The 23,492-nt window shown below is 34.9% G+C and overlaps 1 protein-coding gene across 1 annotated transcript in view; it reads left to right on the top strand.

Annotated features, from left to right (window-relative positions):
* Nucleotides 1-21,228, top strand: part of LOC121998233 — a 36,818-nt gene extending 15,590 nt beyond the window's left edge. The window contains exons 5-8 of the mRNA XM_042553045.1: nt 13,188-13,368; nt 13,975-14,434; nt 20,444-20,509; nt 20,594-21,228. Coding sequence (XP_042408979.1) covers nt 13,188-13,368; nt 13,975-14,434; nt 20,444-20,509; nt 20,594-21,080 — 1,194 coding nt within the window. The 3' untranslated portion in view covers nt 21,081-21,228. The remainder of the gene's footprint in view (nt 1-13,187; nt 13,369-13,974; nt 14,435-20,443; nt 20,510-20,593) is intronic.
* The last annotated feature ends 2,264 nt before the right edge of the window (nt 21,229-23,492 follow it).

Raw genomic sequence — 23,492 nt, 5'->3', positions numbered from 1 at the left:
GTAGTAAAAATCTTATAATTAATAAAGAGGGTGCAACTTTTGTAAACTTTTAATATGTGCACAAGCATACATCCTAGTGCTACAAAATTTTAACACTTCCACTTGTACATTTTTCATATAAAAGATTTTAATATTTCGTTATAACACTAAAAGCTAAAATTCTTGAATTATTTTTGTTATTATACATTTAAATCATCAAATTGAATTATACAATTTTGAGTGAAAGTTAATATCAATTCTAATAAGTATTTTATTAAACTTTAGAGTTAACTACTAGTATTAATTAATTTGAGTGAAAAAATATTTTTTTATGTGAAAAATACATACATGTAGCATGTTTGGTAATTGATAGGATATATATACTAACGCTCTTTTTAAGAATTTAGAAAAATTTATACCGTTTTAATAATTATATAACCTCCTTTTAAAAACTTTCCCTTATATATTTATATAAAGTCTAAAGGGTTCTTAAGACTAAGAGTTCCAACTTCCATTTGTATAAGTATATTATATATATTTTTAATTCATATAATTTTGACAGAGCATCTTCTATAACTATTAACTAGATAGAAATTCCCTGTCATAAAATCAAATAAAATAGCATCCAATGTTATACTAACAAATAACAACAATCAAATGTAACAACAATCTTCATCTTCCAAATAACCATTAACCATCATAACTAAAATTTATCCATTCAAAAATATCTTAAAAATACATCAACACATGTTACACATCAAACATTGTCTCTTTGTCTAACACATATTCAAGATTTCTAAAGGATTGCAAATTGAACTCTCCACTCTTCACTCTCCACTCTTCAGGCTTTAACTCTTCAACTTCAAAATCTAAAATCTGCAAATGTCTTGAAACGGAAACGTTAACATAAGAATGAAAGATTCAAACAAGGATTGCAAAGAATGTGAATTGCCAATTTTTAGATATAAAATAAAAAAATTGAGAATATATTTTAAAATTTTCATAAAACTTGCCTCTCACTTGATTTGCTTCTCAATTCTGCATAATGATCTTGGCAGAGAGAATCCGTTACAAATTATCGAGAAAAGTACAATCCTTTTCTGATGGGTTCAATTCTATAACAAAAAATATATGTTAATAATTTATTTCATATAAATCAAACATTACAAAAACTAAAATAGTCAACTTTAATACCTGCTTCAAATTTTTGTAACTCTAACAAATTCTCCTCAACTGGCATTGGAGACCCAGTAGCCCGAAACCAATCTTGAGCACAAATCAACGCTTGCAAAATTCTAGGAGTTAAAGAACTCCAAAAAAAAAATCTAATACCCTACCTCCAGTGCTAAATGCTGATTCCGAGGCTACCATAGAAATTGGTATTGCAAGCAAATCGCGAGCCACCTTAGAAGGTATAGGAAATCTTGCCTTGTTACTCCACCAAGATAAGATATCAAACCTTTTTGTATATGGATGGTTTGGCTCACCCAAATACCTTTGCAATTTTGAAGTTGATTCAGTTACAACATTGACTTTCGATTGGAAATACATTCTGCATTTCCAATCGATGTCCGACATTTTCTCTGTTTCTTGCACAAACATAAGAATTTGTTGCATCTGAAACAAGAACATCTCGTGAACTTGAAGAAACAGAAGTTGGGATGAAGTGAAGAATCTCCCGACCCATACAATCTCTTGTAATCATCATACATCTCCTCCATAGCTTGTTTTATACTATCAAATAAGGTTCCACCTATATCCTTCTCATATATATTTGTAAGCATGAAAGAAAGGTATCCCAACTTTCGTCTCGGATCCATAACAACAGTCATAAAAACAACTTTGTTCATCTTTGATATATCCCCCCAATACTTGTTAAATTTCTCACCCATAAAATATGTCGTTTCACTTGTGTTAAGATCAAGACTCTTCTTCAACTCTTTTATCAAACCATCAATTTCACTAATATGAGACACAAATTCATTCGAAGTGGCATACTTGCGGGTAGAAACTTCATTAGTGACATGATAAAAACATTCCAAATAATCACACAAGTTCTTTGCATTATCCCAATCCTTACAAAAAGGCACATTATGATCATCTTCTTTCAGAGCTACTACCATATCACCATGCTTCTCAGCATAAGATTGAAAAACTCGAATATCATTTAAACATGAGGAAAGCATGATATATGTGGAGTTCCATCTAGTTGGAACATCCAAAGCAAGGTGCTTCTTGTACTCAATGTTTTCAAGTAAAGTTGTTTCTTTGAATTTTCCAATCCTAACAAGAGACATTCTAATATACTTTGGTTGCCCTTACATTCTCCACTGATTCATCTGTTATTCTCTACCCATCTTTGACAATCAAATTCAGAATATGTGTTAAACACCTAACATGAGACATCTGCCCCCCCCAAATATGCACTTAGGCCAGTTCATAAATTTTCTTTTCAAATACAGAATTGTTGTGTCATTTGAACTTGCATTGTCAACTGTCACGGTGAACACACTATTAATGCCCTAATCTAGCAAGCATTTATAAATCAATTCACCAATATCATTGCCTTTATGACTAGAGACAGGACAAAAATTCAAAATTCGCTTATGCATCTTAAAGTCAGTATCAATAAAATGGGTAGTTAGACACATATAACATTCCTTCTGTTTTGAAGTCCAAGTATTAGTCGTCAAACAAATCCTACCACTTTTATTTTTAATAAATGACTTTAATTTATCCTTTTCTTCCATATACAGCTTGTAATAGTCCCTAGTAACAGTAGACCAAGATGGAACAGAAAATGAAGGACAAGCCACACTCATTAAGTATTGAAAACCCTTACACTCCAAAATCTAAAAGGCAGCTCATCTACTATGATCATATAAGAAACAACATTTCTAACTATAGTTTGATCGAATTTCCAAGCCTGTAAATTGGCTTTTACTTTGCCAGACACCTCATCAACTTGTCTTCCCGCAAAAGTTAATTGACTTTGTATTACCTTTGAGTCCTTTCTGTTGTGCGATTGTTTGGACACTTAGGAATATGTTGCCGCAGAGATGTAGTGCCATTTTTGCTTGGATCCGCATAGTAAACATGACTGCAATGCAAACACCTTACCCTCTAAATTCCATCATTTTTATCAATATAAGTTTCAAAATGCTCCCAGACGATTGAATTCTTCTTTCGAGAACCAACACCGCCCAAGCTCTTTTTCGTTTATTCTTAATATCTTCAGTCGATTATGAGCTACCGTCACTCACTTTCAGTGTTCTTGTTAGATTCTACAATTGCCATTGGATCATTCTGCAATATATTGAGCACAAATAAGTCAATGACAATTCACAAAATGAGAAAACAACAACTTTTATTCCAAAACATTTATTCTGCAATATATTTTTCAATTCTTTTGCTACGGTGGTGACGGTGACCTGTGTGACTACTTCTGCACGCTTTGACAGAGTTGGTGACGGTGGCCGCCAGTGGCATGGTGGCCTCTGATTTGATGTGATTGGGTGGATTGGAGCTCCCACGCCCCGGCACTTGGAAGAAGGTTGAACCATCGTTGATGACGTTGGCAACACAGCAACACCGAATGGCCGGTGGCAGTGACTGCCCTTGGACGACGTCAATGACTCTACACTGGTCGCTAGCGACGATAGACAACTCGTATCAACTAAACTTAGGGCGTAATTTGGGAATTTGGGAGGAGAGAGCTAGAGAGAGACGGTCGACTCATTTCTTTGCCTACTTTAGTTAATTAGTTTGTAAAAAAAAAACCAATAACCTCCACTAAGTCCACTTACCCAGGGGCGAGACCCTATTCTTACCAGTTCTCGGTTGGAACCGGTTAATCGACCGGAACCGGTTGGAACAGGTTAATCGGTTGGAACCGGTTCAACCAGAACCGGTAAGAATATCGGTCGGTTAACCGGTTCTATATAAAATATGGTAAACCAGAATTAATCGGAACCGATAAATCGGTAAACTGATTAACCGACCGGTTGAACTGGCTTAAACCCCACTAGCATTTCTTCTTCTTGGACTTCTTTTGGAAGTGGAGAAATCTCTTATAAGTTTTTACAAGATTATACAATTTGGCTTAGAACGAGGGAGAAGTGTTACAATGAGCACAATAATATTACTATGAATATTAGCTCCAAAATGTACCCATTGCTTCTCTTGTGTAAGTCCTTATCACCTTCCGCTGGTGTTGTTCATCTACTATGTTGATGCCAAGCAGTTGATTAGATTTCATGATTAGTCGACCGATATACTATACTAATTAAGTCATTTGACTATTGTTATGCATACTTTTCTCTATAACTTTGGTGAGTTAAATCTTGCCATCAATCAACTAATCCCTGGTCAGTCGAGTCCCTAGTTGACTTAGCTACAGATAAAAATATTCTGTTTGTTGGTCGATCAACTTGAGTTGATTACCCAGTCGATTTAACTACTATCAAATTATTGAACCATTTCAACAGTTGACTAACTCCAAACTTAGGTGTGACCTCAAACATAGTTTTGAACCGAAATGTTTTGATTGCTAGCTAATACTGAGTTGACTACTTGGTTGACTCAACCACCAATTGACTGAAGTGACTCTTCAGTCGTCGATTAAATCGTACTACAACCATCCTAATGGTGGAGTCTTTGCTTAAGTTAAGAGTTATCATCTCTCCCAAGTACAATCTCTCAATTCAACTTACTTAAAAGTTTACTTTGTAGCTCCTTTGCTATAAGGCTGTCTCTTGTCGGGCTTCTCGTCCCTTAGATGTAGCCAAACCCTTGGCTTGCTTCATAGGCTATCCTTTACGCTCCACCTTCGTAGTTTCCTCCACTAGCATAGCTACACTTTGATGCTTCTCGCCCTAATCATGGTTTGAAATCTCATATTGTATAGGGTGAATCGGTTGAAAAATATCATTCTGATATAACAACAATTACCAAGCTTTTTTCCACTAGATGAGGTCGGCTATATGGATCTTTATATGTCATTAAGCTCTATCTCCTACTATATCATCATCCATACTTCAAATAAATTTTATCTTGTTTTATTATTGTTAACCAAGTCTTTTTTGGTCTTCCTCTTCCTCGTTTGATATGTATATTTGTCATAGTTTCATATCACCTGGAACATTTATTGGTCATCTAAGTACATGCCTGTACCATCCTAAACGTGTCTCTTGGAGTTTTCCTTCAATAGATGCAACTCCGACTTTCTCTATAATTCTCTCATTTCTTATTCTCTCTATCCTCATATGTCCACACATCCACCTTAACATCATCATCTCTGCTCATGTGTTCGAGTCATAGCCCAACATTCAACTCCATATAACATAACAGGTCTAATTATGGTTTTGTAGAGCTTTCCTTTAAGTTTTAGATGTATCCGATGCTTTCCTCCATTTCAACCATCCTGCTTGTATTCTATGTAAGATATCTCTCTCAATCCCTCCATCATTTTGTAAAAATAATCCTAAATATTTAAAGCTCTTGGTTCCAAGCAACTCATCATCTTCTATCTTAACAATTGTCTTTAAACTCTAAAATATATCATTCTGATAAATTACTAAAATTTGATACTATTCGACACTTGATACTACTCGACACTGAGATAATGTCTCCTGTGTCGATGTGTCAATCATGTCAACAAGTATCATTTCATATTAATATTCGACACCACTTGACATATTAAAATTGAGATAATATTGTTATTTTTTTTATAATTTGTCTCCATACTAGATAATGTCCAAATTATAGCATTCTAGATGAAAAGCAAAACAATAAACATATAGTTGTCTTATTTTATTTTTCAGTTTTTTCCTCCTTGCACCTTTGATTTATCATCCTTCAATTTATCATCGACATCATGCATTGAAACATCAGTTTGATATTGAAACAGTATCATTTAGGTCCACGATCAAAACATCAACATGGCTTGAGATTTTGAATCCTAGTCCTAATGTCCCTTGGATGTCTCATTCGATCCTTCTTTGATCTCTTAGGACCTGGAGCCATTTGGTAACCACCGACCTTAGCCACACCAAGTTATGTTCACGTGTATATCCACCAAATCCTACATGAGCCAATACATATATCAAATACATATGCTACCTATCTTAAACTTTTTGCGAAAACATCAAAACCTATGATTGAGCCAATGTCGTAGGGCCTGATTGCATGTTTGACAATATGTGTAAGTTAGACAAATGATAAATTAAATTTGAGACATAAATTAGGCTCCTTCTACACCTAAGCTCCCCTAGAGCCATGAATTACAAATTCAAATTCATAAATTTGTTAATAAGAGGAGAAACTAAGTTTTTAACTTGAACCTCTTCCCTTCTCCCTTTTTGACACATAAAAAAGATTACACTACAATCTAGAGACATGAAATTCATTTAAAATCATGACAATTATGATAAACTTGTATTCCTAAACCTTATCATGGATCTAAAGAAATCCCTAAGTTTAATTGACCCAAAACAAGTTGAAAGTTACAATCTTGAAACTTTTTGCCTTGATATAGTCGACTACCATCAGGCTCCAATTATCTAATCATGGAGCCAACCAACTGGTCACTTGAGTTAGACAACTCTGCTTTTAATTGCAACTTTTTGCCAAATTTATAAATGCATAAAAAATACACACTTTGAAAAATTTTTAAATTTTGCAACCAAGTTTGTCTCAAGTCAATTTATCATTGAAAAAAACATTTTTCATGACAATTCATCTTAATTTTCAAAATTGACACAAACTCAAAATATTTTGAAAAGTCACAATTGTGTATCAACTTCATAGCCTTTGTTTTGAATTCCTACTTTTGAAAATAGTAACTCTAAGTTTTCAAAATATTAAATTGTATTTTCAAAATAAAATTTTCAACCATGATCTTAGAGCCAAATATACACTATCAATATATTGACCTTCCCCATAGTTGGCCAATGATTACTATATTGATACTCTTATGATTCTTTAAGGTCCTTCAAACATTATGAACCAATTGTATCACCTTAACATCTCACTTGATACTGAAGTTCTTTAATACAAATGTCAAGTTCTTTCTATGATTTGCGTGACATGCAAATAACGGTATTCCTAATTTTGCTATGTGAACCTGCAATTCTACCCATGCTATGTATCAAGTTAAACATGTATAATAGATATTGAGTGGCTCATTGTGGTTGACTACCTTAAGATACTCTAAGGAGTAATGATGAATTTGGGCACCCAAAATAGGTTTAGCTAAACATATAATAAATATTGAAACTCATTGTGGTTGACTACCTAAGATACTCTAAGGAGTAATGATGAATTTGAGCACCCAAAATAGGTTTGGCCCAAACAAATTTACTAAATACTCCTTTGAAATCCATTTCTTACGTACCCTCTTTGTCTTTATTTGTCCTCTAATAATTAGACCATGATATTTCCCGTCAACCCGAGTCACATGTGTCACCTGCAATCGCACAACTCAAGGACCCATATCAAATAACGAGGGTAATCCTAACTTAAACCCTTTGCCCAAACACTAAAACACATGGTCCCACGAACCATTGGGATTGCTCCAACACCCTCTTTGTCTTTATTTGTCCCCTAATAATTAGACAATGATATTTCTTCTCATTCTTGAACTCCTTGTATCCTAGCCCATTTTTTCCCCAAATTCACTTTTTGTCTCTCTATGATCATGGCCAATAATTTAGAGCCAATTGTGAATCTCTAGGCAACCTTAGGGTATCTAATTTTTTTCCCTTAGCCCCTTGTTTTCTTCCTCTAAGTTATGCAACTTATCACTAAGGCACATTTTCTAATTTTCCTTCTAGAATCTCCTACTAATTTCTTAAGATGCATATTTTTCCTTTTTGTTTTACTTAAATACTTATTTAAACCTGAAATTGCATCTAGTAAATCATCAAGAGAGAGATTCTTTTCTTATCATGTCATTCAATTCATATGATTGAGCTCTCCCTTCATTGGAGCTCCCTTCTCCTTCTTCCTTAGACGAAGTTGAGACAACTCCATCATCAATTACCATGAAGGTACTACTCCTTCCTTTGATGAAGAATATATATATATATATATATAATTGCACATTATCTATTATCTATCATCTTCTTTTATCCAATTATATTCTTTTAGTGTTTTACTTTTTCTAATCATTCTGATTGGATTCGTATTGTAGATAATATACGATGTTGATATTTAGGCTTTTTTATTTCTAATTTTGATTTTGGTAACCATGATTCTGTGTTAGCATTATTGGTTTTTAGATTATATTAAATTTCAAGGAGCATATACGAGAAAGTAGTCACACATAACATTATTCTTTTTCTCACTTATAATGCAAGTCATCTTTCACACAACATTATTTCTCAAAATTGTATTCATTTTATATCTCATTTCTACATTGATGATATGACATAGTAGCTCTTATTTAGGACCCCACTTGTGGAGAGTTTTGTTGCTTATAGTATAGATGAGACGTTAAGTTCAACATTTGTACTTCGTCCTTACTTTTATTTTTTATTTTTGAGATTTAATTATTTATAGAGATTGTGGAAGTTGGATTATTCATGGAGCAACTCACAAACTTAGGTTTCAGTTAAAAGTACAGTATCCAATATTGAAGAAAAAGGCCTATTTTTATGCAAAAGTTAAAAACTGTCATCCATCTAAATTTCACCGCTTTACCACTCAACTATTGGTCTTGCACTTTGAAATTCCTCAAACCCTTTATATTAGTTAGAGATGCAAGTCTAATTCCATCTTGACTCCTTACCAGGCAAAATTAGCCATCTAAAGTTCTTAAGTACAAGACTTTAGGGAGTCACACAGATGTTGGTACTAAAATGATATGTAAAAGAGCTTGTCCATCTCCCTTTACTCAAAGTAAAGTGTTTATAGTAATTTTGATGTTTAATTTCCCAAGTTTCTTGTTTGCCAGCATTGTGGAGTCTTGAGTCCCCATCATATTTTGAAGAAGTCACGACCTAGTGTGTTCTTGACTCCGATATATCAGCTTGTGAATCCTCTTGTCGTTACAATAATTCAATCAACATTGTTTGTGCTGAATGTCAGGGCACTATGGAATACCTTCACAAGATACTATTAGAAGCTAAATACTAATTGTTAAGCATATAGAAGCAAGAATGCCAAACATGTATTAAGAGAAATAAAGTTGACATAGTTTTATTAACAGAAACTAGTAGATAACTAAAGGAAATAACATCATCTAACCACAAACAAACTCTAGAAAAGTCTAGTCGTAGAACACGTCTCAGATTAATCTAATGATGTTTGGCACCTCCGATACTCGCCTCTAGTAAATCTAGATGCAAGGCAATTATAGATGCTAGGAGAAATAATCCATAGGAATATCTTGTGCAATAACAAGAAGGTGAATAATAACAAAACATGCAAAATGATATAGCATTTCAAAGTACATATACGAGGTATAGTGGTTTAATCTAATAACAACATGAAGAATTTGTATATCAGGTTTTAATATATTATAACAAGATTGAACTTGTGACCTTTTGGGTTTTCTCCTTGTAGAAGGAGAGGTATTTGGTGTATGCTCATGATGTGTACGACTATCTATAATGGACAACTTACACAGATTGTGTAGATTGACTATGACATAGTAGTAAAAGCAAATATTCATGACTAAATCTATAAGCTGATGGAGATCAATAACAATTACATATAGCATGTAAGATGCATGTATGGATCAATACTATCAATACCAGTAACAACAAAGTTGTATCATTAGCTTGATGATGAGTTTGAGTAAACTAAGTATGTGGTATGCAGTTATACTTGATAATAACATTAAGAAATTAGTGTTTAATTTAAGGTCAATGAAACAATCCACTTAGATAAGAGTAAATGACGTAAAAAGAGTCACTTCCGTTGTGTCCAAGATCCATTGTCATGCTTTACTCGTACATATTGTATGATGGAAGAGGACTCATACAATAGATATATGGATCCTACCTCAAGCGAATGTTGTTTGTTGAAACCAATTGGTGCTTGACTACTTTCACTTACATGTTCCTTGGTTTGTTGCTTGACATGCATTATGTAAGAGAGCTATTTGGTAATGTCCTAAAGATGTTCATCTCACGTCAATGCCCTAAGAAGCGACATCTCTTGGGGAAATTCTTGCCTTGTGGTTGGGTTTGTCTATATTGTTTTGATGTATTGGCAATAAGGTTTAGGTTAGGTATTCTTGGATTTAATATGTATATCAAGTGTGTAAATAGTCATAATGATTCAATTTAGAGATTGCATATGGAACTTGAGGAACTCGGTGGACTTGAGCTTAGAGAGCTCGTGAGCTAGATGAGATCAAGTTATTGACATGGAACTCAGTGTACTTGAGAGTTGAAGGATTGGATTGAGTTGCTTCACTTAAAGCTCAAGGAGAAGCTTGGTGGGCTTAAGAGCAATATGCTCATATTTAGTTGTTGCATTAGGAGCTTGGGAAGAGCTTAATGGACTCAGAAGCTAGAAGCTTAGATTAAGTTGTTGCAGTTAGAGCTTGAGAGGAGCTAAAGACCTATAGGCATGAGAGTCACTAGTGATAATGCGAGAGGCACGAGTGATAATGCTGTGTATTGTAATGTTGGATTTTGCTTTCAGACATATGTATTGTAATAATGTTGTGATTTCGTAGTGGGTAGGTTCTTAAAGGTTATTTGTTGATGCCTTGTATTGTAATAATGTTGTGATTTCGTAGTGGGTAGGTTCTTAAAGGTTATTTGTTGATGCCTCATGATGTTAGGGTGATATCAAATTGAATAGTTGACCCAGCTCAAGTCTTGGACTTGACATGCTTCCTATGGTGTAAGTGAAGGGAGACTTGCCTATATTGTTAAAATTGACTAATCGGGGTTGATAGGATTGAGGGTTGGCAGGCAACTGGATTAAGGTTTTGGTCAATTATAATATTTTTGTTTGAGTAACAATCAATTTATAAGAAATTTCTGATTAACTAGAGGCTTGACAGTCGACTGCTCTAGATTAACAATCAACTAACCTTGTACCCATTGTCACCCAATAGGCAAATTCTGGCCAATCTAGTTGATTGGAGGCAACCATAATCTATCAATTGAAGAATTTTATTTATAAGCTCTTGTGGGCTTTTAGGCTTACAACATTGATGAAAATATCTCTCAAACACTTGTGCTCATCAAGATCAATGCTCAAAAGGATTCAGGAGCTTATATAAAGATTGAATGCTTTCATATCTCAAGCTCTTAGTAATTTTCTGTCTCAAGCTTTCATTTTTAATATCAGGGAGATAAGTTTGGTCTTTATGAGTGAAATCCTGAACAGTTGAACTCGGGTTTGGGTCGGGTTCGGGTTGGGTTAAAAAAAAAAAAAACTCAATTCGACCCAACCCGACCCGATCCACCCGAATTGACACCCCTACTGAACAAGGTCAAGTTTATTAAGTTTAAAAAATCTTATTGGTTAGATGGAGACTTCATCTTTGTAGGGGTGGACCTTGTTTTCTACTGTGAAGGGGTGGTGGTAGTAGTGAATCTATTTAGTGACATTATATATTGGGTAGTAGGAGCTGAGTCTTTGAACCGCATAAAATTATCTACTTGTTTTTTTTATTTTGTTCATTTTCGCTGCATATAAACTTGACATTATTCAATCATCCACAAACACCTTGCTACTAATCTTGTATTGTTTGTGTTTGTCTGAGGAAATGAATGAATTTGAGTGTCATCTATTCACCTCCTCTAGTAGGATCATTGTCTTGATTCTATAATATTCCTCACATATAGTGTTATCAAATGGGTCAACCTGTGGCCTATCATATGGTGGGGCAGGCTGGGAAATCTCCAACTCAACCCAAGGAAGGTTGTGAGTCAGCCCACGAGCCTGCCAAAAAATAAAAATAAAAAATTAAAATATAGAAAATATTGAAATCTTAAAGTTTGTATTACTAATTAGACGGGCCAAGCCCACAAGCCCATTAAATTTTTTCCACTTTAGTTTTAAATTTTTTTTAAAAAAATTCTCATCCCGCAAGCCAATCCGAAATTACGAACCAACTCGACGGGCTCAACCCAAATTGACGGTTCTACTCACAAATGCTTGGGAGGAGAGGTAGGGGTCATGGTTGCTTGCACAAATTATTTGACACTGTTCTCTCTTGGCTGGTTATGCTTGCACAAGTGAAGTGGTAGTGGTGGCTCATCTCACCAATAATGTCACATCTCACTCTCATGTAGGGGACAGCTAACCATGATTCACCACGACGGAATGGAATCTTAGAGGAGAGGGTTAGTGTTCTTAGAGGAGGAGAAAAATGGTTCTTGATGGGTTATAGAATGGGAAATGGATTTCTTTTATAGTGGAAATTGGAGAAAAGGGGTGTTAGTGGGGATTGTTGTGATTGGAGGATGGGGGTGATTGGCAGTGGCTGTGGTCACATGAGAGGGAGGGAGACGTGTCGCCTTGGCCATCTGCTCGTTGAGAAGCAGCGCCCATTCAGGGGATGGCTGCTGACCCCTTCCATCTTTTTTTGTTTTTATAGCTATAACAGAAGAGGAACAAGGGCTACATTCTTTCTAATGGACAGAAGCTTATTAGCAGTAGAAGTTAATTTATCTAGGCATCATATTCATTATTTAATGTGGGAGGAAGTGAATTCCTGCATTGTTTCGTCCTTACATCTGATCCTCATTATTCAATGAGTATGCTACAATTGTATGCATGTTTATTGTACTATTCCTTCTTTCTTACAAATTTATAAACGTGCTTCTACTGACGTGTTGGACTTTTGGTGCACTCTATGAATGTGGTTTGACAATTTTCATGTGTTTAGATTTTTTAAGGGAATCATGAGACATAATGGATACTTTTATACTATATTCCTTCAAGAAACATATTTTTTGTTGGTAAAGAAAATAAATAATCTTTTCACTTGCCATTAAACTACTAAATCAATATGGTCATGGTTAATCTGACATGCCATATTACCATTTGAAATAGTTTTTTTTAGTATGAAAACTTTAAGTTTTATGCCAATCTCTTATTATATATTTGGATTTTTGCCTGATGAAAAAAAAAGATTACTATGTTTGTCATATTCTCATCATTTTTCTTATGATTTCCTGAATACATATATATATACACACACACACACAGCATGTTCACTTATATTTTTGATACTTCAGGAATTTCATTCTGCCTTACCATTTCATGGTATAAAACAAGAGGCACCGAAATCTGGTTCTGTTCAGTTCAATGCACACCAGTTCGAGAAACTGCTCCTCCCAATGTATATGTTATTGGAGAAGAATCAATCTTCAAGGATATATCCTATGATTGAACAAAATGTGCTTATGGATGTCCAAGGTCTGCAGTTTATATAAAGTTATAACAATTAAAGTCATATACCATATTTGCCGTTGTTTAGATGGGTTCAGTTTATTCAATAAATGTAAAGAATTAATATTTGTTAATTTCTCATATGCTTGTTATGGGGAATATATGCCTTAATTTCCTACAAGTCTATTTAAAGGTATCATTTCTCAAGTCAACGAGATAATTTCTCAAGAAGGAATGACAAACTGATAAGGTTACCTATAATTTTTCTGCTGTAGGCTTGCGCACTGTTTAAAGCATTGTGCAATTCACTACAAAAGTAGTGTGTAAGCAAATCCAACCAGTTATACTCTAAAACCTTCATTTTGATGTCTTTATGAGTTCTCATGTATTTATGCTGGCATGTATGCTCATGTATTGCTGTTGTGCTACTCTCAAATAGTATAACAGTATAGCTTTTACAAATTCTACCGTTGGTTTGATAGAATACTACTAAAAGGTTTTTTTATTGGCATAAAAGAATTGGGCAAATTGAAATTGTCAACATCTTTGTTCTTAATTCTTTTGTTAAGATTATGATTTTCCTCCTTGGAAAAATTCTAAAGTTAACAACTTGATTTCTCTATTCCACAACAGATCCACATGTTAGTTCAGTGCTGTTCAGCTTTGGAATTGCAGAGAAGTGCATAAGAAATGAAAAGATCATGGAATTTCTAAGCTCTAGATCGAAGTTTGCTGAAGGCAAAGACCTGGATGTTTCTACGATTTCAGAAGTTATGGGTCTTTATGATGAGGCTATTGACATGTTACATCCTCACCGTGTACTTTTGGATGACAAATTTTCTGTTTATGATGCTGAGATGACTGATCCTCACCATCCATTGCATATACCGAAACAGATTACACCAGAGCTTCAGTTGGACTTTGTTAGGAACTTGCCTGATATATACTTTACAGAACATCCAGATGGGCAGCTTCTGCTCCCTGACAATGTAGCTAAAATAGAAGATCTTGTATCAATTGTTGCAGAGTTTGATCTGCCAAAAAGATCACCAACTGGCTGTAAAAAGTCATTGCTGGTCCCATATTTCACAAGGTATATACACCCTTTTTTTATTATTATTGTTTTTCAACTAATTCCAACATATTTGGTCGGAATGACTGTTTATATTGTAGGACTGTTACTCGGAGCTGTATTCTCACTTCCTTTGATATGTTTAATATTCAGATGCTGTGTTCCTATGTGATTAACCTTTTCTGAGTTTAGATATCATCAATAGCCTTGCATAGTGTTTAAAAAGAGTGTTATGATTGACTGATCTCTCAATAGGAGCTTAAGTTGGTACAATCTACATGTTTATATTCTAACTGTCAAATGCTCTCCCTGCATGTTGGCAGGCAAGTTGGATTGGATTGATCCAAGAACAATATGTGGATCCAGATAAAAGACCTCCTTTTGATATTATGATGAATTTGATTTGGTGACTCCTTGATACCAAAAGTGAGGGGAACAAACTTTGAAACTAAGAAAGGTATAACAAGAACACTAAGAAAGGTATGAACAAGAAAATGGAAGCGGAAAATAGGATTGAAGTAAAAGGATAAGTATTTAGAGAACTTACTAAATTACAGACACTTCTTACTTTTAGAACTTGCCTGAGTAAGGCTCAAGTTAGGCTTAAATGCCTTGCAAAGGCTCCTCAGCTCGTCTTATATAGAAGCAAGGAGAAAGCCTCGGGTGCTCAATGAGCCCCATCGGCAGGATTTAACTTTATCTGATAAGATCGAGTATGAGGTGTCTTTATTTAAAGAAGGATATTATTCCTTCTGTGACATGACTAAAGAAAGATTTGATTCCTTCTTTTACAAAGCACACAAATGCCTATCCTTTTGTAACTTTTGCAAAGATGCTGCTTTCAAGAGATCATTAAAAGACCTATCCTTTTGTAGTCAAATACCTATCCCAGGGTATTACAAAGGATCAGGATCGGGCACAAAGAAGTATGGCTTACGAAGAAGCAGAACTTAAAAAGGAAAGCCACATGATACACATGCAAGGGTGGAAAAACATAAGCATTTATTAAAAAATAAAAAATGCAAATGTTATCTTTGTGGACAGGAAGGGCATTTTGCACGAGATTGTCCGAACGACAAAATAAGCAGTAAAAGGGTTGCTATGTTCGAGCAACTTGATATTCCCGATGATTGTGAAATTCTCTCTGTCCAAGAAGGTGAAAACCTTAGTGATGCTATCTACAACATTTCAGAGGGGGAGGAAACAAATGATCTACAAAGGTCAATACAAACGTTAATACTCTCTGAAAATATTTTTATGCTGGGACAAATAGACGGTGGTTATCGACCACAGATTAAAGTGACAGATCAGCAGTATGAGTGTGCCCATCAATGGATAGCCAATGGGGACACTTATCCCCCGCAACCTATTAAATGCACAGGATGCCAAAGGGACACACAGAAGAGGGCACGAATTCATTGCTCAAATTATTTAATAACCACATGCAATTTATGCGGCCCATATTATTTTGGGCAAAAGGTACCAATACTACCTCCTTCCACTCCTTTCTTTCCTAACAAATTGTTACAGGAACAACAGAAATACATTTCCTGGAGTGAATCTGAAATAGAAAGGCTAAAGCAAGAAGTTTCTTATTATAAGAATCTTTATGAAGAACTTAATCTAGAACGGGATCTTCAACGTGATTTTGAAAATCTTGCCACTACACACTTTGAAGAAGGAGATGAAGAAAATGATTTGGTCACTTCTTCACAACTTGCTCATGTGCTCTATACAGAGGCAACTGAAAGAGTTTCTTTAACTCAAGGAAGTCCAAGTCCCCAACTCGTCAAAATTCTGTTATATAATCTTCAGGTGGAAATTGATATTCCAGGTATCCCAAAATTTATTTTAAGGGCAATTTTAGATACTGGAGCTACTACCTGCTGTGTAGATCAACATTTGGTACCAAGCAAAGCATTAGAAGAAAATTCTTTTTTAGTACACTTCTCCGACATTAATTCACAGCAAACAACAAAGTTGAAGTTGAAACCAGGGAACATGACAATTGGTGATAATAATTTCCGAATACCATACACCTACAGTTTCCCTATGATCTTGGGAGACAATTCAGATGATTATCGGCGGCAATTTTATTCGAGCAATGAATGGAGGAGTACGTATAGAAGGTAACATTGTTACTTTTTACAAAAACCTGACTGTCGTAAACAGTCTTCCCGCAGTAAATACACAGGCAACAATTCAAGAGCTTGATCTCGAAGAAGAAGAATATTTACAAATAAAAGAAGTGGTATTCTATTCTATTGGCCAGTCTTCACAAACCTTTTCTGAGCAGTTTGGGCCTTTGCTAAAAGAATTAGAACAACAAGGCTATATTGGAGAAAACCCATTACAACATTGGGCGAAAAATAAAATCCTGTGCTATTTGGATATTAAAAATCCATATTTCATCATTGAAGACCAGCCTATTAAACATTTAACTCCAATGCAAAAATCAGCTTTCACTAAACATGTTGAGACATTACTGACGCTCAAGGTTATACGACCCAGCAAGAGTCGGCATCATACGACAGCAATCATTGTTAATTCTGGTACGACTATTGACCCCATCACGGGTAAAGAAAGGAAGGGCAAAGAGAGAATGGTCTTTAATTATAAACGACTTAATGATCTGACCAATAAAGATCAATATAGTCTCCCAGGGATCAATACAATACTACAAAAGGTTGGTACAAGTTCATTATATTCAAAATTTGATTTAAAAAGCGATTTTCACCAGGTGGCGATGCACCCTGAGTCCATAGAATGGACGGCTTTTTGGGTACCAAACGGGCTTTATGAATGGCTCGTTATGCCTTTCGGTCTCAAAAATGCACCTGCAATTTTTCAAAGAAAAATGGATGCATGCTTCAAAGACACAGAAGATTTCATTGTCGTATACATAGATGACATACTGGTTTTCTCAAAATCAGAACAGGAGCATGCAAAGCATTTAAAAATCATGCTTTCTATTTGTCAAGAAAATGGACTGATACTGAGCCCAACCAAGTTAAAAATAGCAATTCCAGAAATTGAGTTTTTAGGTGCTGTCCTGGGCAATCGACAAATCAAACTTCAACCTCATATCATTATCAAAATTATTAAATTTCGAGAAGATCTCATGACAAAGAAGGGGATGCGCTCATGGCTAGGCATCCTTAATTACGCAAGGAATTATATTCCTAATCTGGGTAAATTACTTAGCCCCTTATATGCAAAAATAAGCTCGATAAACGTATGAACTCCCAGGATTGGTCTCTGGTCAAACAAATCAAAAACACAGTTCGAAACCTTCCAAATCTAGAAATACCTCTTGAAGAAAGTTTTATTATCCTTGAAACTGATGGTTGCTCAGATGGCTGGGGCAGAGTCTGCAAGTGGAATCATTATAAGTTTGACCCCCGATCCCCCCTAGAAAAGATATGTGCTTATGCTAGTGGAAAATTTGCACCACCAAAATCCACTATAGATGCTGAAATTTATGCTGTAATGAACACGCTGGAAGCTTTGAAGATTTATTATCTAGATAAGAAGGAATTAATCATCAGAACCGACTGTCAAGCTATCATTAGCTTTTTCGGGAAAACAACAACCAAAAAACCTTCAAGGATTCAATGGCTGACATTCACAGATTATATAACCGGCACTGACATTCCTATTAAATTTGAACATATCGAAGGCAAGGATAATTTACTTGCGGATTCATTATCCCGACTAATCACTTGCCTTACTATTTCAGAATGGCCGGAAGCAATTCTCAATGGTCTGGGGTTAATCCCCCAGGCTCTACAGGAAATCCAACAAACACCAACACCGAAGGCGGAGGAGAGTCTCTCGGAGGCACTCAACAGCCTCTCTCATTGGTTGAGCAATACCAGCAGAACCTCAAGTCAAAATCATACCCTATCAGCCTTGAAGCTGATGACAAACGACGAGAAGAACTTCACCAAATACAACAGCAATTGGCAGTACAAGCACAAAATGCACTCCAATGTCTACGTATAGTAGACATGCTCAAGGTACGGGAGTGCCAATCTCTTAGTACAAAGGATAACTGGTGGCATGATTGGTTACCAGCTACAAGACAAATTGATCAACAACTGGAGCAGATAGCGTATCTACTAAGTGATGCGGTCCGACGCATGTCTAATTTCAAAATCTAAGTGTGCTGTAAAGGAAGGAATCAAATCCTTCTTTAGTCATGTCAATAGACCTAAGTGTGTTGTGTGCTTTGTAAAGGAAGGAATCAAATCCTTCTTTAGTCATGTCACAGAAGGAATAATATCCTTCTTTAAATAAAGACACCTCATACTCGATCTTATCAGATAAGGTGAAATCCTGCTGATGGGGCCCACTGAGCACCCGATGCTTTCTCCTTTCTTCTATATAAGACGAGCTGAGGAGCCTTTGCAAGGTATTCAAGTCTAACTTGAGCCTTGCTCAGGCAAGTTCTAGAAGTAAGAAGTGTCTGTAATTTAGTAAGTTCTCTAAATACTTATCCTTTTACTTCAATCCTGTTTTCCGCTTCCGTTTTCTCGTTCATACCTTTCTTAGTTTCAAAGTTTGTTCCCCTCACTTTTGCTATCCCCTCACTTTTGGTATCACCGAAAGGTTTAAATTTCTAAGAAGAACCCAATTGATAATTTGATAGCTAAACGTTAAGCTGTTTATACATGGAGAATATTTTCCATACAACTTTATGTTTTGTGTGAATTTGTAAAAATATAGCCTGATCTTAGGTTTCTTTTATGGATCTAGCTTGAAGGACAAAAAATAAATAATTCAAGTATAATTAATTTCAATTTTGCAGCATATAGCCAATTATGGCATATAATAAAGTGAATCAAGTCCTTAATCTTCTTTGCTAGCCTGCATGCGTATAATTTCAACTAGTTTATATGCTTGATTGTCATCTAATTATCATACCTACAGAGTTTATCAGATTCAATTTACTGAAACCTAAGTACAATTCTACCCAAATCCTACACGTTGTCCATCTAATTTTAACCTGAACTTTTCCTTACCAGTGTAAGCTTATTTATTTATTGGTCAAACATCCTATTGCCTGGCCTACCTTAGTCCTCGCAGAGAGTGAAATTCAAACCTCAGAAGCTAGGTGGAATTATTGTCACACAATAGCTCATAGACAATTCATAAACTTATTTTCACATCAGGAAACTTGCATCAAATGATCACCACTCACCATTGTTTTTTGGGAAAACAAATGATTTTGACACAGTTTAGCTCAATGCATGTTTATAAGGTATGAACCACTTCTGCTAACCTTGCCACAGATTGCAACATTGACAAAATGTTACAAGAACATATAGAGATTTTGTAAGTAGCTAAGAAAGGAACAAAAATGTTAATGGGGGAAAACAGGAAAGTGCAACATTCTCTCACTTAGAAAATTATCAAGTTTGTGCTGGTTGGATGATTTAATAAATGCTAGCCTATGCTTGTTAGACTGTTATGTTTTGTTTAAATTGAGTATTAATGCAATTTTAAGTACATTCCAAATCTTCTGTCTTATATAAAGTCTTCATCCATGCAATAACTAATAACTCACATCAAGAGTAGTGCTTTTGCGAAGTCTTTTGTTTTTGTATTCATATTTTAGAGTTTACATATCATAACCTGTCGTGCTTACTGTTATTGCTAAAAAGGCAGTACATTTCATTTAGGATGAGCATTTTTTCCCATTTTGTACAATTATTATATCATGAAGGGGAGTCTTGGCGCAAGAGTAAAGTTGCTGCCTTGTGACAAATTATGGGTTCAAGCCTTAGAAATAGTCTCTTGCAAAGCAAGGTAAGACCTTTCCCCGGGACTCCGCTTTAGCGGGAGTTTCGTAAACCGAGCTGCCCTTTGTACAATTATATCATGGCAACGTTTGCTATTTCTCATATCAAAGCTGCATAGCAGTTGCTATTGCTCATGACAGTTATATCATGAGAGAAGTTGCTTTTGCTCCTGTATCCAAAAAAAAAAAAAAAATAGAAACTTTAATGGGTGATTGCATATGTGCAGGAGGGGTCGAGGACGTTCACAAGCCCTGAAACAGGTTACCTCAGCAACCGTCGCCCCTCTGAAAGGGTACACCTTTATATGAATTCAAGTTTATGTTGAGATTCTTTTACATTATTGTTAATAATTTATGTCGACCTTTTTCTGATATAGCCCTGAAGTCCCTAAGCGGAAAGCGATGAGTAAGAAAAAGAAGAAATCAGCAGAACAAGACCTGTATCAGAGGAACTCTTTTCATGCCCTTGAAAGACTTCTTTCTGTTCTCCTAAATGAAAATGGCTGCACATCCATACTTTCCCTAAAGAAATCAGGCCCTGAGATAAGCCAATTACTCACTAAGATTTCTGCCACAATTGCCGGTACGGGCCTAGCCATTATTTTTGCTGTCGCATGCAAAGTGGCATGTGGAAGGGTAGCTCTGTGTGCAACCAAGGTTTTCAGTACTGGATTTGGACTTGGCCTCTTCTGGCTTTCGCGGGCGATCAACGGACTGAGAGATACGTTTGTTTATCTTAGCAAAAATTCGGGCAAGATGAATCTCAAGGAGGAAGAAATAGCTGGCATGGTTAAAAGAAGCATGAATGAGATTCTCTTTAGAGTCATGGCATTGGTAGCAGTTACATTGTTGAGGTTTGCATAAGCACCCGTCGCAAGGATGAACATAAGTCCCCGAGTCTATACCCTAAAACAGTTTTAAGTTTTCTTTTACCAGTCATGTAGAAGGTCAAACTGAAGGTTAATTTTGTGTATGAAAGCTTGCTGCTTCTGAATAAAATTTTATTCTACCAGATTCGAGATCGTCATGAGAGTTTTGAACACTGTTTATTTTTTTTATTTTTTTATTTTTTTATTTTTGGTGTGCGCGCGTGCAAGATTAGGAGTGGTAATTAGTTGCAAAGTGATTTTTTTGTTTATAGTCTGATTTTAATATATTTTTAGTTTTGCACTGTCGATATCTATCGGCCACTAGATAAAAAGCCATTGTAGTGGCAAAACCACCTTCACCTGCGCATGCTCGCATCTGCCCTCACAAGGGGTGCAAGCTGCAAACGAATTGAGCCGGTTGGTTAACTTTTTAAGTTGGTTCGAAATATATTTAATTTGTTTTTAAAATTATCAAATTCGAACACGTTCGATATTTCTTTTTGAATTGAATTCGAATTTATAATATTTTATTTGATTGCTCACAGATCTCTCACGAGTCAAATTCAAATTGAATTTTTATCATTTTTATATAATTTTAACTTAAATATATTCAAATTAAAGTTCAAATAATTCAATATGTTTAAATCAAACTTCGAAAAATTCAAATCAAATTCAAATTTTATTTCGAATCGAGTTTGAGCCAAAATAACTTATATTTTCTAGCTTCTAATCAACTTTCGAATATCATATATATTTTTAGAACTCGAAATCAATTATCAATATTTTTATATTATTCAATTCAATTTGTTTGTGCCCCTAGCCCTCACCAACGTCCATTTCCACTCCAAATGGCATCATCAAAGGGCCTGATCCATTTGGGTCCCTTTAGCCGCTCTCAATCTCTTATCTTGGTCTGCGTCCCTTTTGCCTCTCACACTCTAATAATGCCCAATGCATTGGAAACAGATTTCTAATTGATTGGAGATGCTAATCGATTGCCCAATCGACTAAAAAGAGAGTTTGAGCCGCCAAAACATTTTGTGCAACTAATGATCGACTAGATGGATTTACAGTCTAGTGGAGATTAAGCAGCCGGTTGGAGATAAAAACCTATGGATCATGGTTGCAAATTGGTTGCCAACAGTTACAGTGTTTGTCCGATCAATTAGAGTATTTTTTTTTTTTCAATTGATGAGAAACGACTAAATTGTACCAATCAAACTTGTTTTTAAGTAAGCTCTTCGGGTGCTTTAATTTGAGCACGTAGTGAACACATGAATATTCTCATTTCTGATTCAAGTGCTCAAAAGTCTCTAAAGTGTCGGATCAAATCATCAAAATTAAGTAACCTTTCATTTATATCTTTTAGAAAGAATGATAATTATTTAAGAGTATCCCATTGATTGAGATTATAGGTGTGCTTTCTAACCATTACAAGACACTCAAATAATGCTCTTACTATTCCTTATCCATGGGAAAGAACAACTTAATTGAAGATACTCAAATAATCCAACAAAGGAATTGATAAAAAAAAAAGGATAAAATTTGAATTTGAAATGATTTTAACTATAATTGCATTTTTAAGTGTTCTTTTAATTTGATAATTATTTAATCAACATCATTTAATTTAGGATGAGTTGATAATGTGATTTCATTACTCAACTAGTGATATTTTTTTTACTTGGTTATAGTCAACTTTGCACAAACATTATCATCTTAATAATACATTTTTTTAAGTTTTAATTATTAAAATATTTTAATTTTTAATGCCAAGTGAGGTCTTTTTTTCTTTATATAAAATAATTATCTCTATATTTTATCAATTTATTATTTTAATGATTGCATAAATTGGATATTAGAGCAATTGTATGCTATGTTAATTTAATATCCGAGTGAAGTGAATAATTCCATCATACCATACCATATTACATAAGTAATTCAAATTTTTTTTTTTGTTGACACCATATATCTAACTTACGTCGATTAATTTTAAGAGTATCGAGTCTAATCCCATAAAAATTTTCTATCGGCCATTAGGATAAATCAAAAAATACTCACAACAAATAACCAATCAATTCAATATTTTTAAGTAAATCGGGCATTAAAAAAATTCATCTATTGATTCTCTAAAACTGAGGCTCAACTTAGATGTTTAAAAAACTAAGAAGGCACCTAGGGGTCATAAGTAACTCATTGGAATTGCTACACCTTGCATTAAAGTCGATTTCCCATCTTTTAATAAAACATCAGGGAAAGGTTTCAATGTGGAAGACGAGTTCATCTGGTAGATAATCATTCTCATTCAGACTAGAATCTAATAGTAATGGATGTGCAGAAAGGAACCTACAAAGGCTTGTCCTTCTACAGTTCTTTTGGCTCAATCTGTTTAATTTTTTTATTTTTTATT

This window comes from Zingiber officinale, chromosome 6A, assembly GCF_018446385.1.
Source record: "Zingiber officinale cultivar Zhangliang chromosome 6A, Zo_v1.1, whole genome shotgun sequence".
NCBI classification, from domain to species: Eukaryota; Viridiplantae; Streptophyta; class Magnoliopsida; order Zingiberales; family Zingiberaceae; genus Zingiber; species Zingiber officinale.
Note: the sequence above shows the minus strand (reverse complement) of the source record. Positions and strands in the feature narration are given on the sequence as shown.